The sequence below is a fragment of the Euprymna scolopes genome, chromosome 14 (genome assembly GCF_053919585.1).
Source record: "Euprymna scolopes isolate OS-2025 chromosome 14, ASM5391958v1, whole genome shotgun sequence".
NCBI lineage: Eukaryota > Metazoa > Mollusca > Cephalopoda > Sepiida > Sepiolidae > Euprymna > Euprymna scolopes.
Genome location: NC_136495.1, coordinates 120062138 through 120079128, shown reverse-complemented (window position 1 = coordinate 120079128; position 16991 = coordinate 120062138). Strand labels below are relative to the sequence as shown.

At 34.1% G+C, this 16991-nt stretch overlaps 1 protein-coding gene across 12 annotated transcripts in view; it reads left to right on the top strand.

Moving 5' to 3' along the window:
- LOC145293255 (vinculin-like) overlaps positions 1-16991 on the top strand; it is a 317004-nt gene that overhangs the window by 147761 nt on the left and 152252 nt on the right. For all 12 annotated transcript variants that reach the window (XM_080139845.1, XM_080139844.1, XM_080139843.1 and 9 more), the window contains exon 3: positions 5539-5710. In XM_080139845.1, the coding sequence (XP_079995971.1) occupies positions 5539-5710 (172 nt within the window). The remainder of the gene's footprint in view (positions 1-5538; positions 5711-16991) is intronic.

Here is a 16991-nt window from a genome sequence, read left to right as displayed (position 1 = left end):
GAAATGAAGTTTACTTGAGTGGAATGATAAGTATGAATCATTTTTTTTTTTTCCAGGTTATGTTCATAGCCATTTTAAACTAGTAGATTAGCTGAAAATAGTCCAAGTGCCACTTATGTACACCCAAGAAGTGTACCTATTACAGATGCAGAGAGTTGTTTTACGTTATGCATGTACACAATCAAACAACTTCAAGTTGAATTTCTCTGCAAAATCATGGGTAGGGCACTTTTCTTATAAAAATGTTATGGCATCCCATTGTCCTTTATAAAAATGAATAGAATATTAAACTACTCTATTTGCGGATTTCTTCACTTCCTTACTTTCCCTCTCTACCTTGCTCTAACCAAGTCTGTCAACCTGTTCCACAAATCCTAAACCTCTATCATGAAAAGTCTCCAGAAAAAATACATGATGAAACCCAGAACTCCAACTTCCAATGTAGACTCCCACTACCAAGTCTTCTTTAACATCAGGGGTCTACATTCCAACCTTCCGAAGGTTGAAATCCAATTACAGGAAACCAAACCAGACCTATTCTTCCTAAGCAAAATCGGCATTGGACCAACTATTTCCCTAGATGAGTTCATAATTAAAGAATATTCCAATTTAACATCTAAATCTGACCCCAAGATCGCCATGAGCATGGAATATGTTTCTACATTAAAGATGGCTTTCCATGTCGTAAGGACATCTCCAGAGAAGATCCTAAATTACCCTATATGTGCTTTTGGATTGCACTTGCTCACATCACTGCATTTATATTTGCCCTCTATCGCCCCCGTAACAGTGGAGTTACTATCTTTAAAAGCATATCTGAGAAAATTGACCACATTTTGTCTGCTCATCCTTTGTGAACATTGAAGTCTTCACAGACGTGAATGTTAGCCAATGTGGAATGGTTAACCCACTCAAACATGACCGATGATGAGGGGAGGTTCTGTCATGATTTCTCCATTGCTTATGACCTAACTCAGATTGTTTACAAACCCACTTGATTCTAGCAAAAACCTAACAGCTAGCCGTGATTCTCTCCAGAATGTGCTGCTGGCATTGCACACAGAAATAACTATTTCCATTGCTTCCAACGTAATAGATGTACTGAGACTAAAGTTGCCTTCAGGACTGCCAGCAACCACTGTAAAAGAGTAATAAAGAATGCAAGAGAGTTGTATGCTCAGTCTGTCAAGTTCAAAGTAGCTGAGCAGTGGCTTGGTTCCCACCGATTTTGGCAAATAACGAACAGGATCCTGAATGTATGTTGTATGCTCTATCCCAACCATCATAAATGGACCTGAGGTAATCTCGTTAACATCAGAAAAAGCCAAACTCTTTGCCAAAACTTTGTAGCTAATTCTACCCTATATGATCAGGGCCACCAACCTTCCTGTATTTCCTCCTGTGTCTGAAAACACTCTATGCAACTTACAAATATGTGTGTGATGTTGCCAAGCTAATCAAAAATCTTGATTCCAGTAAAGCAACTGACCCTGACAGCATTCCTATTATAGTGCTCAAAAAGCTTTAACCAGAACTAGCTCCGATACTTACAAAGCTATTTAAGCGTTGTCTAATGAGAATTGCTTCTCAACACCCTGGAAAACCTCATCAGTATGTCCTGTATTTAAAAATTAAGGTGGTTGATCATCTCCCTCTCAGTACAGACCAATAAGTCTCCTGTGCATTATGAGTAAGTTACTTGAATCTGTTAGAGAAGTAGTCAACCACCTCAGCAATAATAACCTCCTCAGTGACATGCAATATGGTTTCTGTTCTGCTAGATCTACAGCAGATGTGCTAACAGTTATATTTTATAAGATTAGCGCATTTCTCGACAGAGGCTTTCTTCTTTCTAGGGCAATTGTCCTTGACATATCAAAGGCCTTTGATAGGGTATTCTATAAAGGTGTACCTCACAAAATCTCCAGCTAAGTTATAGCCAGAAATGTCTTTTCAATTATTAAATCATTTCTCTCTGATAGGTTCATAAGAGGAATGGTTGATGGGCAGAAATCAAAAGCTTACAGTATTGATGCTGGAGTCCTTCAGGGGTCCATTCTGGGCACAACTCTCTTGCTGATCTACATCAATGATCTCCCAAAACACATCCTTAGATCATTTGTAGACATTTATGCTACAACACTACCATCCATGGCAACACTTCAAAGTCTGTAACTGATCAAGTTTTCTCTGATTCTCTCCCCTCTGATCTTGATCACCTGATACAATGGGGAAAGAAGTGGCTGGTTAATTTAAATGCATCTAAGACCAAGCTTCCATCTTTACATTATCAACACTCTGATCCTCGTCAAAAAGTCTTCGGGAGGCTCCATGTTTTGACAAACTTCTAAGTCTGACATTTACTCTTCATCTGAGATGGAACACATACATCAAATCTGTTGCTAGGGCTGCTGGGAAAATGGTGGGATCATTTTATTGCTCCAGTAGATATTTCAACTGCTTATACAATTCTCTACCGGTATTAGAGCCAAGTACATCCAAGGATAGAGTACTGTTTTCACATCTGACAGAGTTCAAAATAACCTAGTGGAGGATGCCGTTTTCGCTTCCCTGCAACCTCTTTCCCACAGGAGAGACATTGTGAGCCTGTCTCTGCTTTATCGTTATTTTCATGGCAAGTGCTCATCTGAGCTCCAATGTATGGTCCCCGCCTGTCCTGACTTTCACAAAAAAACACTCGTCTACCTGAAACCACCACCAATAATTTCCCCTACTCTTTGTCTATGCCTAAAGCTAAACGTAAGTTCCATGAACAAAGCTTCTTTCTTAGAACTGCACACCTGTGAAACTGTGTTCCGTTTTCCTGCTTTCCAACTGACTACAATATGGTTGTTTTCAAGTCCAACATGAACAAATTTTTGATGAGCCATCCCCTTAAGTAATCCAATTTGTGGTGACTCCTTTGTAAAAAAAAAAAAAATCTAAAATCAAGGAAATTTCATGCAAAAACCTATCTAAGGATGCTGCACTAGCAGCTGCATTAGTTGGTGAATTGTTAAGTTGCTAACTTGCTATAAAGAACTCCAGTAATGTTTCTAGGATGAAAATCCAGCTAAAAGAAACTTCCTAACAACTAAACACCGCATCATTTGAAAAAACTGGAATTTCGGTAAATACAGATTTCTGTATATTTTCTCACTGACCAAAGAATTATATTTTCATATTTTTATTATTAGATTTACGCATACATAAAACATTTGATTTGAAGTTGGTAGTTCTTATCTCCCTTTTCACCGTCAATGCTATAGAGCTTATAATCACTTTTGAAGCTAGCAGTAGTATTATGCTGAAAACACTACCATCTATGGCAACACATCAAAGGCCGTAAATGACAAAGTTCTCTCTGATTCTCTCTCTTCTGATCTCGAGTGCGTGGTACAGTGGGGGAAGAGGTGGCTGGTTACTTTTAATGCATCTAAAACTAATCTCCTATCTTTATATCATCAACGCTGCGATCCCCATCTGGCATCAATTGTGATGGATGGCTCTCGACTAGGGGAAGCTCCATGGTTTGATAAACTTCTGGGATTGACCTTACTCCTGACCTGAAATGGAACACGTACATCAAGTCTATTGCCAAGGTCGCTGGAAAAATAGTAGGATCCTTCTACCACTCCAGAAGATATCTCACTGCTGATGCAATTCTCTATCTATATAAAAGCTAAGTACGTCCAAGGATGGAGTACTGTTGCCACATCTGGGCAGGAGCTGCTAAAAACAGCCTATCCTGCCTTGACAGAGTACAAAATAGACTTCGTGGCTTAGTGGGGGATGCCCTTTTCTCTTCCCTGCAGCCTCTCTCCCACAGGAGAGACGTTGCAAGTCTGTCTTTGTTTTATCGTTACTTCCATGGCATGTGCTCGTCTGAGGTCCAATCCCTGCCCCCCCTTACCAATCTTTCACGAAAAACACCCGTCTAGCTAAAACCGCGTCAAAAATTTTCCCCACTCTTTATCTGTGCCAAAATCAAAACGTAGATTCCATGAACAAAGCTTCTTAGAAGTGCACGCCTGTGGAACTCTGTTCCATTTGCCTGTTTCCCACCTGACTACAACCTGGATGTCTTCAAGTCCAACATAAACAAATTCCTGATGAACCACCTCCTTAAGACACTTTATCAAATCTCAACACTAACGTACTGTACATACAATAACCCTTATCCCCGAGTGACTTCCGGGCCTTGATAAGTGGTGACCACCTTGTAAAAAAAAAAAAAAAAAAAGACATCAGCCAACAATGGAGTACTGTTGCCATATCTGGGCAGGAGCTGCTAGAAGCAGCTTATCCTGCGTTGACAGAGTTCAAAATAAACTTTGTAACTTAGTAGGAGATGCCCTTTTCACTTCCCTGCAATCTCTTTCCCACAGAAGAAACGTTGCGAGTCTGTCTCTGCTTTATTGTTATTTTCATGGCAAGTGCGCGTCTGAGCTTCAATTTATGCCCCCCCTCGCCAAACTTTTATGAAAAACACTCGTCTAGCCAAAACCACTATCAATAATTTCCCACATTCTTTATCTGTGCCTAAACCTAAATGTAGATTCCATGAACAAAGCTTCTTTCTTAGAACTGCACGCCTGTGGAACTCTCTTCCAATTGCCTGCTTTCCAGCTGACTACAATCTGATTGTCTTCAAGTCCAATGTAAACAAGTTCTTAATCAACCTTCCCCCTAAGTAATCCAATTTACAAAATTCCCACTACTAGTGTTTGCTACGCGATAATCACATTGACTAATGTATATCCATTAACTCTTATCCTCGAGTGACCTCCGGGCCTTGATAAGTGGTGATCTGTGTAAAAAAAAAAAAAAAAAAAAAATTTAAGTGTATTTACTTGTAAATATTATTTGTATGTTTTTTTTTTTTTTTTTTTTTTTTTTTTCATGTTAAAATAAATATTTCTTTATTTTAAGTCTAATTTCCCCCCCCCCCCTTTTTAATTTGTTATGTTCATATCCCTGGATAGACACTAACAAAATTATGGCTATAACTTGTACTAAAGTACTAGTATCGTTTCATATTTCTTTTTCTAATTAAAGCTGAAGTGTGTTGTTTTTTAGTACTGCCAATGACTTACATTATCTGGTACTCAAATATAAGAGGGATACAGACCCCTTGCAGAGAGCATTACCTTGATGAACCCTCATGTGATGTTTGCGGCTTTTAACATGCTGCACATGTAAACACTACTAAAACTAGTCAAATGCTTCCATTATGATTTCTTTGAAGACATCTAAGGTTGACACTGTTGAGACGAATCTTACATTACAGATCCAATCTAGTAATTTGCATTTAATTATTTATTTATTCAGTGTTATCTTTTTGTTTTTGCTAGGAATGTTTGGCATCTTACTGGATGCAAAACATTCTATTTTGCTATTTCAGAGACTCTATCAAGAGATCTTTTTAAGATTGTTTTTTTTTTTAATCAATCAAAAATTTTTATCGTTATTTATCTTATTAAAGTAATAGTGATTGTAAAGGAACTACATAAGCTTTTATTGTTTTTATTTTTTTAGGTTGGCTATGACACTATCAATAGCAGTGAGGATCAAATCCTCAAGCAGGATATGCCACCGGCCCTCCGTCGGGTTGAAGATGCTTCAGTGTTTCTACTTGAGGCATCCGACATGCTTCGAGCTGACCCTTTCTCAGCTCCTGCGAGGAAGAAACTTATTGAAGGATCAAGAGGTATGAGATTTGATTGGTGTGATGATTTTCTTTTTTTATTTTAAGTTATATAATAAAATAAGATTAGATAAAATCTGTTTGAGTGTATTCACAAGTAAACATAACTTTTTAAAGTAAATTTAAACTTATTTCTAACAGCTTTATTCAATTAATTTTTAAGTTGATTTTTTTTTTAAACTTTGATATATTTTTCAAGTTAATTTGTAAAACAAGCCGCTTACAATTAAACAAAACCTTTAAATTCTACACAAGTCCAAAAACTTTTTTTCCTTTTCTGACTAATAACAGGAACTTCACAAAAAAAATCTATGCAAAATTACTTTAAAATTTTACAGCTAGTATTGTGCAGAATTTGCATTCTTTTGAAAGCCATACCAATGCAATTTGCTTGCTGACATCATTTGATATGAGACAATAAATAGATCATATGTCGATATTAAAAAATCCAAGAATTTTAAACTAAATATTTACCAGCATAATGTATTGAATCGGATTCATATGATGTGTCATATTTTATTTTTATTTTCAAAATATATCTCGTTTTCCAAAAAAAAATTTCCACTTGACTCAAGGATGTTTTTGCCTGAAAACTGGAAGCCAGAATCCTTACAATCCATATAGTATTTTGCTTGTTCCTCTCTTACTTAGTTCGTACATTACATTTTTAAAAAGCCAGATTGCTTCAAAAAGGGCCAAAATCACAAAATTTGGTTTTAAAAAGGCCAATCTAGCAGCTCTGGACCAAAATGCGATTGATCTCCCTTTGATGTAGTCTTGTTTCTTTATTTTTAAAGCCAAATTTCGTGAATTTGGCTGTTTTTGAAGCAGTTTAGGCTTCAAAAATTGTTTTTTTACTTTTTTCAAAGCCTAACATACAGACTAAGAAAGTAGAACATGCAGAATATTATATAGATTGAACTATGTAGCAAAATATTACTTTCTGAGTATTAGTACTTATTAATTTATCTCATTTGGGTCAGTTCTATATTTAAAATACAATGGGCACTATTTTTGTAGAAAATTTAAACTCATATTTGCTGTGTATTATTGTTTTTTTTTTGTTCAAAAAACATTTTTTTTTTTGCATTTTCTAGAAAAGTATCAGCTTTATCAAAACCTATTTGCTGACTAAATATATTTCTCATTCCGTATAATTTTTATGGGACCTTATAGTTATTATATTACACAAACATAGTTTACTTGACTGATTTGGGTACCATTACGAATGTCATTGTTATCTCTATCCCCCCTCCCCACCTCACCAAAAAAAAAAAAAAAAAAACTATATTAGTTCTCGTAGCCGAAAAAAAAATGGTTCAAAAGGATAATAATGAACAAAGTATTTTGCCACATTCACAGGAACTATGGAATGCAAATTGTATCTCGCCAAGTCAGTGTCATGTCATGGAAACAATTGATGAATTACAGAATGGCAGCATACCAATCATGACAGAACAAATCTCCATTATGCCATAAAGATAGCTAAAAAGTCGCAGGAATGCTGGGAAGCCAATTGCATTAAAACAAGTCTGCATGCTATGTGCTATGAAGACAGCTAAAGAATCCCAGGAACGTTAATATGCCAATCGAGTCTGGACAAGTCTGCAACATGCACTAACACTAGCTGAAGAGATGCAGGAAACTAATAGTGTCACTGCATGTTGTCAACGTGTCTTGTAGAGACTGGCATAGAGTAAACAACAAGGATGCTATATTAGCAGCATTACAAGCCTGTTTTGAAAACGGCTTGTTATTCAAAAACTTTGGTGCAGGGCTACATTATGACTTGTGTTACATTCAAAAGGTGTAACAATTAAAGATATGGACGATATGAAATATGGTTTTCGGAAAATGATATTTTCCTTTTTATTTTCAACAATAACAAAATAAACAAATAAGATGATTCACAAATATTTACAACAATAACAAAACCAACAAAAAACAGGTCGGGTAACAAAGATACAGTTATTTTGGATTACTACTATCAAATAAAAATTAAAATATGGCTTGTTGAAACTCGAGGTCAAAAACTAGTACAAGGAAGTGGAGCGTTACGAGAGTAAGGGAGGTAGTCCAAATTAAAAACGGCTACAGGCCAGTCTTCTAGTGGTTATTCACTCAATTACCAACAAAATTCAGTGATTATAAAATTTCTTTTGTTTTTTTTTTTTTTAAAAAGTTTGGTCAATGAGAATATTTCAAAATTGTATTTACCACTAGTCCAGAGGGCTTTTTCTGCAACTTTCCATGGGTTCGAGGGATGTATTTTTTTCTTTTTTGTGTTTTGGATTCTTTCGGCTGGACGTATCCCTGAATCATAGACCGGCGTTATCTTAACGGGTCCAAGTTGATAACTGATCTGTTTCTCTCTCCACTTTTATTTATATGGCATCTTAACTCATTCTAGATTATTGCAGAAACCTCTGGGGCTTTCTAGATACTTCTAAAACCTTCTAATCTTTCTATTACTATACTCTGGCCTTTAAACTATTTCGTGAATTAAAAACTTTTGAGGTTTGATCATTAGGGGTGCCTAGGATACGTTAGCACACATTTTAAATGGTTTTATTGATTTTTTAAGAATTATTTTATAGAAAAGCTCCCTCGTAACACTTGTGATGTTTATTTGAAAACAGAATTACAAATAAGTACTATGGAACAATGGAAGAACTTTTTCAAAATGCCGAGCAAAGAAATTGAATTTGATAGCGTGTTGTTCTGGTAGAAAACTGACTTTAATTCAAAGACTATATTCCAATAGATTCTCCAATCTTAACATTTAAGATTACTGTTTCCAGTTAGTGTTTCGGTATGATGATCAATGTTGCCAGGAAAATCAATGGTAGTTGTTGGTCCCCCACATTGCTTTAACTAATGAGTTTTGTGTAGAATCTTTCTACATATGTGCATCAGTGGGGGAGGGAGAGGGTAAAACCTCGGACGCTGTGTAACCAAGAGCTTTGATGTAATCCTATATATACTTTAAGATTGAGTCCATGATGAAAAGTCTTGAATGAATTGTCTGTTCAACAACCTAAGCAATTAGATTGTTTGTGCCTCCGAAAATCCAACTTCTGGTTTGTATTCTAAGAAATTGTAACAGTTAAGTAGAAATATTGCAATAGGACATGGCTTTTGGTCACTTATTCACGTTGTTGTTGCATCTGCTGAACAAACATTTAGTAATGCTTAGCAATGGATAGAAATTTTGATTGCAAAAATTTTTTTTTTTTTTGCTTGCAATATTATGAATTTTAATTACATTTCACTCAATAGCTATCATTTATTTTAAATGTTTTTTTTTTTCTCAAAGTCCTCCATCCTGACAATGCCGAGTGAATGCAGCTATATATTTTCTATAAGCTTTTTATCTTTCAGTAAAGTGTTAAAACTAGGTGCATTTTATTTAATATTGATATGGTTTTATCTGATGAGGTATCAGGCTCCTTATTTGTGCAATATCTGATTCATATCTAGTGTAATATTTGTTTTTTTTCTTGTCTGTGTGTAAGGAAAAGTTTCCGTTCTTTAATCCAACCCAAAGATGTCTGCGAAAATTAATATTTTGCTTGTCTTGCTTTATTGAATTAAAAAAAAAAAGATTACAAAATAAGAGAATTAGGTTCATAAAATGGAACAACTTATGTCCTCATCTGGAACTCCTGTGTGAATACATCTTGTTAAAAAAATAAAATACTTTTACAATTTTTTTTTTTTTTTTTTTCTATTTTGACATTAGGTTGTTTTTTGGTCCCTCGACAAAGGAGGGATTGGACCTAGTAATTCACTCCTGTTTGTTCACACTTTTCTCAATGACCACGTTTTGATTTTTTTTTTCTTTCTTTTTTGCACAAACATTAGTCATGGTGAAAGTAAATTTTTCACTTTTGAAGGGAGACTCCGCATGCTCATTTTATTTATTTTTTTCTTAGAGATATTCAAATTTATTAAAGTCCCCTTAAGCTGTACTTTATCTTTTATTTGAAGTATGAGTAGCCTCTATGCTAAAGTCAGGTAATCCTTGTTCATATCGAGCATTTCTCTATAGAGACTTTTAGAGTTGATTTAGAGTTGTGATTCTCTCCATTAACCTTTTTCTCAATTATGCTCTCTATATAGCAAAGAATTGAGATCTGTGAGCTCTGAAATCAAATATTAAGGAAGCGTGATCATGTGGAATAGAAGAGACTGATCACATCTTCAAAAAACATTTCATAATTTTTTTAAAAACTTTAGAACAGCAAATGTTATATAATTATTTTTATTAAATGAATAAAAAAAATTTTTTCTTAGCCATAATGTCTTTTTTCCAAAAAGACTTTCCTATTTTTCCTTTGTTCATTCTGCTAGTATTAACTATAAAGAGCAGCTCACTCGTAGATGCAGCAAAATGTGTGTCAAGTGTTGTTGACGGATGAAAGCAACTCTGAGCCCAATGTGTATAGCATGGTTAGTGTGTTGCCTAACAGTTTTTTGCACCGAGTTTTTAAACCTTTTTTGACATAAAATGACTTTTACTCATAAGACTTATTGCTGAAGCATTAAACAACATTTTTAAAGTCTTGAAATTTACTAAAGCTTATCACTCGAAGATAAAAGTTAATGAGTGTACAGTGGTCAAAGGAAACATGTTATTGTTAGTAGTGGAAATTTGACAAAGTGGATTACTTAAGGGGATGGCTCATCAAGAATTTGTTCACATTGGACTTGAAGACAACCATATTGTAGTCAGTTGGAAAGCAGGAAAACGAAACCGTTCCACAGACGTGCAGTTCTAAGAAAGAAGCTTTGTTCATAGAATCTACATTTAGCTTTAGACACAGATAAAGGGAAATTATTGATAGTGGTTTCAGCTAGACTAGTGTTTTTCATGAAAGTCAAGATAAATGGGGACCATACATTGGAGCTCAGATGAACACTTGCCATGAAAATAAAGATAAAACAGAGATAGGCTCACAATATCTCTTCTGTGGTAAAGAGGTTGCAGGTAAGAGAAAACGGCATCCTTCACTAGGCTACAAAGTCTATTTTGAACTCTTTCAAGGCAGGATAAGCTGCTTTTAGCAGCTCCTGACCAAATGTGACAACAGTACTCCATCCTTGGATGTACTTGGTTCTAATACCAGTAGAGAATTGCATCAGCAGTGAGACATCTACTGAAGCAGTAGAACAATCCTCCATTTTTCCAGCAGCCGTGGTAACAGATTTGATGATTGTCTGCATCAGTTGTTTGCTGCCAAGACACTACATCCTTTATAACATTAATGAGTCTTGAAATTTACTAAAACTAATCATGATGTCCTTCATACGCATGCACGCATGTATATCATGATTCATGTATTGTGCATTTCATACGCATGCACGCATGTATATCATGATTCATGTATTGTGCATTTCATACGCATGCACGCATGTATATCATGATTCATGTATTGTGCATTTCATACGCATGCACGCATGTATATCATGATTCATGTATTGTGCATTTCATACGCATGCACGCATGTATATCATGATTCATGTATTGTGCATTTCATACGCATGCACGCATGTATATCATGATTCATGTATTGTGCATTTCATACGCATGCACGCATGTATATCATGATTCATGTATTGTGCATTTCATACGCATGCACGCATGTATATCATGATTCATGTATTGTGCATTTCATACGCATGCACGCATGTATATCATGATTCATGTATTGTGCATTTCATACGCATGCACGCATGTATATCATGATTCATGTATTGTGCATTTCATACGCATGCACGCATGTATATCATGATTCATGTATTGTGCATTTCATACGCATGCACGCATGTATATCATGATTCATGTATTGTGCATTTCATACGCATGCACGCATGTATATCATGATTCATGTATTGTGCATTTCATACGCATGCACGCATGTATATCATGATTCATGTATTGTGCATTTCATACGCATGCACGCATGTATATCATGATTCATGTATTGTGCATTTCATACGCATGCACGCATGTATATCATGATTCATGTATTGTGCATTTCATACGCATGCACGCATGTATATCATGATTCATGTATTGTGCATTTCATACGCATGCACGCATGTATATCATGATTCATGTATTGTGCATTTCATACGCATGCACGCATGTATATCATGATTCATGTATTGTGCATTTCATACGCATGCACGCATGTATATCATGATTCATGTATTGTGCATTTCATACGCATGCACGCATGTATATCATGATTCATGTATTGTGCATTTCATACGCATGCACGCATGTATATCATGATTCATGTATTGTGCATTTCATACGCATGCACGCATGTATATCATGATTCATGTATTGTGCATTTCATACGCATGCACGCATGTATATCATGATTCATGTATTGTGCATTTCATACGCATGCACGCATGTATATCATGATTCATGTGTTGTGCATTTCATACGCATGCACGCATGTATATCATGATTCATGTATTGTGCATTTCCCTGATAATTGTGCATTATCCTATGCACTACACACGCACTTTTGAAGAATTTTAGTACACCTGAGCAGTGTATGCAATGATTGCATCATTATTAATAAAGATGTAATTTAAAAAAGCTTTCTGTTAAAAACCTTGTCAATATAGACACCAAATCTCCGTTATCGGTATATTTATTTATTTTTTTTTTTTTTCAAACAACTTGAGTCCCTTCTTTGATTACTTGCATCCATGAATATATTCTGAAAATGTATGCAAAAACAACCATAATAATAATATACAAGAACTTAATTTTAAAATTGGTCATGTTAATCGTAAATTCTAAATTCACATTGAGCTTGGGAACTGACAGGAATTTAGAGTTAAGACAAATGAGGAAAGAATTTCTGGTTCTGGTCTGTGGAATATGCGACCAAGAATAGAATTTCCATAATAACATCGATTCTTTAGTCCACAAATATTCTCCATATTTGTAAATGAGAATTTAGTAGTGTTAAGAATACATTCACTACTTTGAGATGATTCATAGAGAAGTCTGTGGAGTATGGAGTCAAAATTCTTGTGCATCTATTATAATAGTCTCTTATAGCTAGTATACACCGGAAACGTTGATAGTATGGTCACATTAAAAGAATAGATGAGTTCTTTGATTAATGGATGTAGAGTTATGGTAGCATGCTCGGTTTAGAGGGAAAGACTAAGGAAAATATGGGAGGAAGTGATAAAAATGGACTGGAGTGAACGAGGGATAAATAAAGACCTGTCCAGAGATAAGTTAGTTTGAAAGTCATTTTCTAAAAGTTGTTTAATGCATCCCAACATTAAAAAATGGACATTAAACTGAATTTGATGAATGATACACTTAATTTGTACTAATCTTCATATAAAAATCATAGAATCATGTGAGGAGTTCCTCCCCCCCCCCCCCCCGCACATTATCATTTCTGATGATTTCTGATGACGTAAAGGAAGAAAAAAAACAGTTTTCCTTAGAATGGAGGATTTTTTTTTTTTTTTTTTCTTCAAAATTCACTTGGGGGACCTGCGGAAATTCCACAGCAGACTCTTTTATATGTAATATATTGATATTGGCATTTTGTGGATGTTTAGTGTAAATGGAGATTATTGTACCTATTTACTTGCCTCCCCACGAGGACAGAGTTAGGCGCAAGGTCGGTTTTTAATGTGGGAAAAATCCAGCTCCCTCAAAAGGGGCACTCTGGATAGGAACAAAAATAAAAATTGTCCCAGCCATGAAGGATTTCTCCTCCACTGACCAAGGACAGAAAAGGTGAAGTGTAGCATCAGAACAGATGTGAACTTGGAAAACTGCAAAAGTATTTATCTAAGCTAGCAGGGAGGCCCAGCATAGCCCGGTCGTAAAATACGCTTAAATATGATATTTAAATTTATGCAGATTTTGTATATATTAATATAGAATCCATTTTTTTATAAATTCTTATATATTATAAAGTTGTGATTTCAAAAATAAAAGATGTATATCCATATGACTTGGGTGCATCAGCTTGAACCGAAACTAAACCTTATGCAGAAAAAAAAAGTGTATATATATATATATATATATATATATATATAAAGCTGAATGTCTGTGTGTGTGTCTGGTCACAAATAGGCTCCTATATGGTTGACTATTTTAAAAAACTGATTACATATAATGATAGATGTATCGAGACACAGGAATGGGTATGTTTGATCTGGCAGAACAGTGGTTCATTAAAATTGTGGGGTCTGCATTCACGTCTGGTCCACAAAGTATGGAAATAAAAAATTTAAAAATTAAAAATAAAAATACGTTTACAAGTGTTTCTGATATAGATGTACGTAAGAATATTTTGATAAGTATGTTTTAACTTAAATAGGGATGGTATAATAAAATTGTGGAGTCTGCGTTCGCGCCTGGCCTCCATAGAATGGAAATAGGCACAAACTTTAATTAAGAATTTTCATATCTATCTGTGTAAGTATACTTTGATAATTGTGTTTCTGTTTGAAGAAATATGGTATAATAAAATTATGGGGTGTTCGTTCGCACCTGACCTCCATAGAATGAAAATATGTCACAAAGTTTAAGAAGGTTTTTTAATATAGATCCACAGAATATTGTGATAAGTGTTTCAGTGTGAACAGGTATGGTTAATAAGTTATGAGGTTTATCTATTTTATTTTTACTTTTATCATATTTTGCTTTGGTTTTGATACCCCCAAAATCAACCCAAATTTACAACCCTTCCTTTTCATAACTTTCATGAATCAGTCCATTTTCTGTAGGCTGTTTTTGAACCCAGTCAACGACGGGTACTTTTGCTAGTTTATTTATATATATATATATATTGGAACTTGAGTTCCTTCAGCTATAACCGAAACCAAAACTTACGGATAATTCTTGGTAAAATTATTTCTTACAAGAAATGGAAGGTAATAGCAATTAAAGACGTCACTCACAAGAAAAAGATGTAAGCATGACCGTGACCACCGTCATAGATGGCCTGTCAGCTGAAAAATGACGTCATCGCCATAGGTCATAGCAAGCAAGAAAAGTGGAACACACTGTCGATAATGAGCAGACATTTTTTACAGAAAGCGTTAGAAAACTTCAAAATTGGATTAAAAAAGATAAACATGATACTTTGTACTGAAACTCATCTAATAGTAATAATAAAAATATTAATAATAAAAAACGAATTGAAAGGGAGAAAAGTTAAAAAGTTTAAAAAGAAAAGGAATACGATTTGATTTGTATGTAACTGAAGTTTATTCAATAGAAATAAATAAAAATGAACAATAAATATTTTTAAAATCAAAAAAACATTTTAAAAATTAAAACTGAAAAACAAACGATAAATTAGTTTAACTGAAAAACAATGAATTGGCTTAACTGAATAACGAACAATGAATTAGTTTAACTGAATAACAAACAATAAGTTAAAAATTAAATTCAAACAAATGTTAGTATAAACAAAGTTACTAAGCCAGAAATATTTCAAACATTGAAACTTTTCAAAAATCTGTTGTAGAATTTAATTAAGTTTGAATTTTTCTTTTTCTGATATTTTTTTACTAATATTGTCATTCTCTTTGTGACAAAAATTGTTTATAAGGGAATTCGATGAACTCCATATTAGCATTTTTTATATTTGCTGAATAGTGTGACCCTCATCGCAAGAGTCAACATGAAATAATCGATTTTGATCAGCCAAAATATTTAAAGTTATGTACATGGCTAATTTTCTCTGATGAATCGAATGTAAAAAAGAATTGCATTTTGTAAGTTTGTTTATAACTATATAATTATATAAGACAAACTTATTAGTTATATCATTTGGGTATAGCAGAGAACTTCTGTTAATACCCTGAAAATAGCTGTTTAATTCAGCTATTTCTTCAACAGCCTCTCTCCCGGATATTAAATTTTTGCAGCTATTGCATTTCAGTTTTTTGAAAACTGCATGGCAGCAATAACCTGCTAAGTATAATATAACAGGAAGTACTCCCTTGCATTGATTAACATCATCTTCTGTTACATCTATGTTAAATTTATAAACATGTAACTCTTGCTCCCTTGTCATTTCATCCCAGTTAGTTTCTTTTAAATTTTTCAATTCAATACTTCGATTATTAATTGGTAAGCTCAATTTTAAAACTGACAACATTCTGAGTTTTTTTTCACATTCATACACCTGACGTATCAATATATTATACTGATCTCCACTAAGTTGTCGATACTGGTCAAACCTTGCCTCAAGGTTATCTGTCTTAATGTGTAATATATACACCATGTTCAGTACATTTATACAATATTTAGTCAATTCTAAAATTGCATAAGGAGTATGGTGCAAAGCAGTATATGTTTCCTTTGTTAACTTACCAGTTCTTCCAGGAATGCTATTCCAAGTTTTTAACCAGTCACAGAACACATTTAGGAAACTATAATTATCACTATTTAATGTAAGTGGATTAGCATATTTATTACGAAGTCGACAACCTTTATATGGTGTTTTCACATTCAGTATTGTCCACCAAATATAAAATATTTGAATGTATTCTGCGATAACTTGAACTTACTTTTTATATACATGAGAAAATTGTTATCGTGTTGTTCAATGACAGGATTCATAGAAGTTGATAAGGTTAATCTTCGAATGGTTGAATAGCATGGTAAAATTAGATTTTTAGTGTCTCTTAATAGTTTGTACCCTCTAGGGGAGCAGTTATATAATAAGGAAGAAAATACCGTCATTTCACTCGAATAATTAACCTTATTCATTGTCATTATGTTAATTTGTTCATATATAAACTTAATGGCATTAAAATATTTAAATGATTCATCTTGCACTAATAGCAAAAATGATAAGATTAATTTTAATAAAGAACTTATATTAGAAGTTTTCATTTCCTATTCTTCGGTGTCCATTTTTTCATGTTTTCCATCAAAATCTGCAGAGTATTTTCCGCTGTTACATGTTTAGGAATTCTATTCTATACTCTCCTATAGCACTCATTTCCACATCACTACAGAATACTCTAACGGCCAAGTCCGATTCAATCACCATAGACATTTTTATTTTTGAGTATGGGCATCTCTTTATATGGCATATAATGATGGTATTGTCTTGCCTAATAGAAGTCCAATAATTTTTATCTATGAACGTTAATTTTTTTTCTAAATCATCAATATTATGGAAAGTTTTACGTTTCCTTAACTCTAATTCGTCAGCAACACTTTCACATAATGCACACTTAAGACCAGAATTTTCTAAACGCA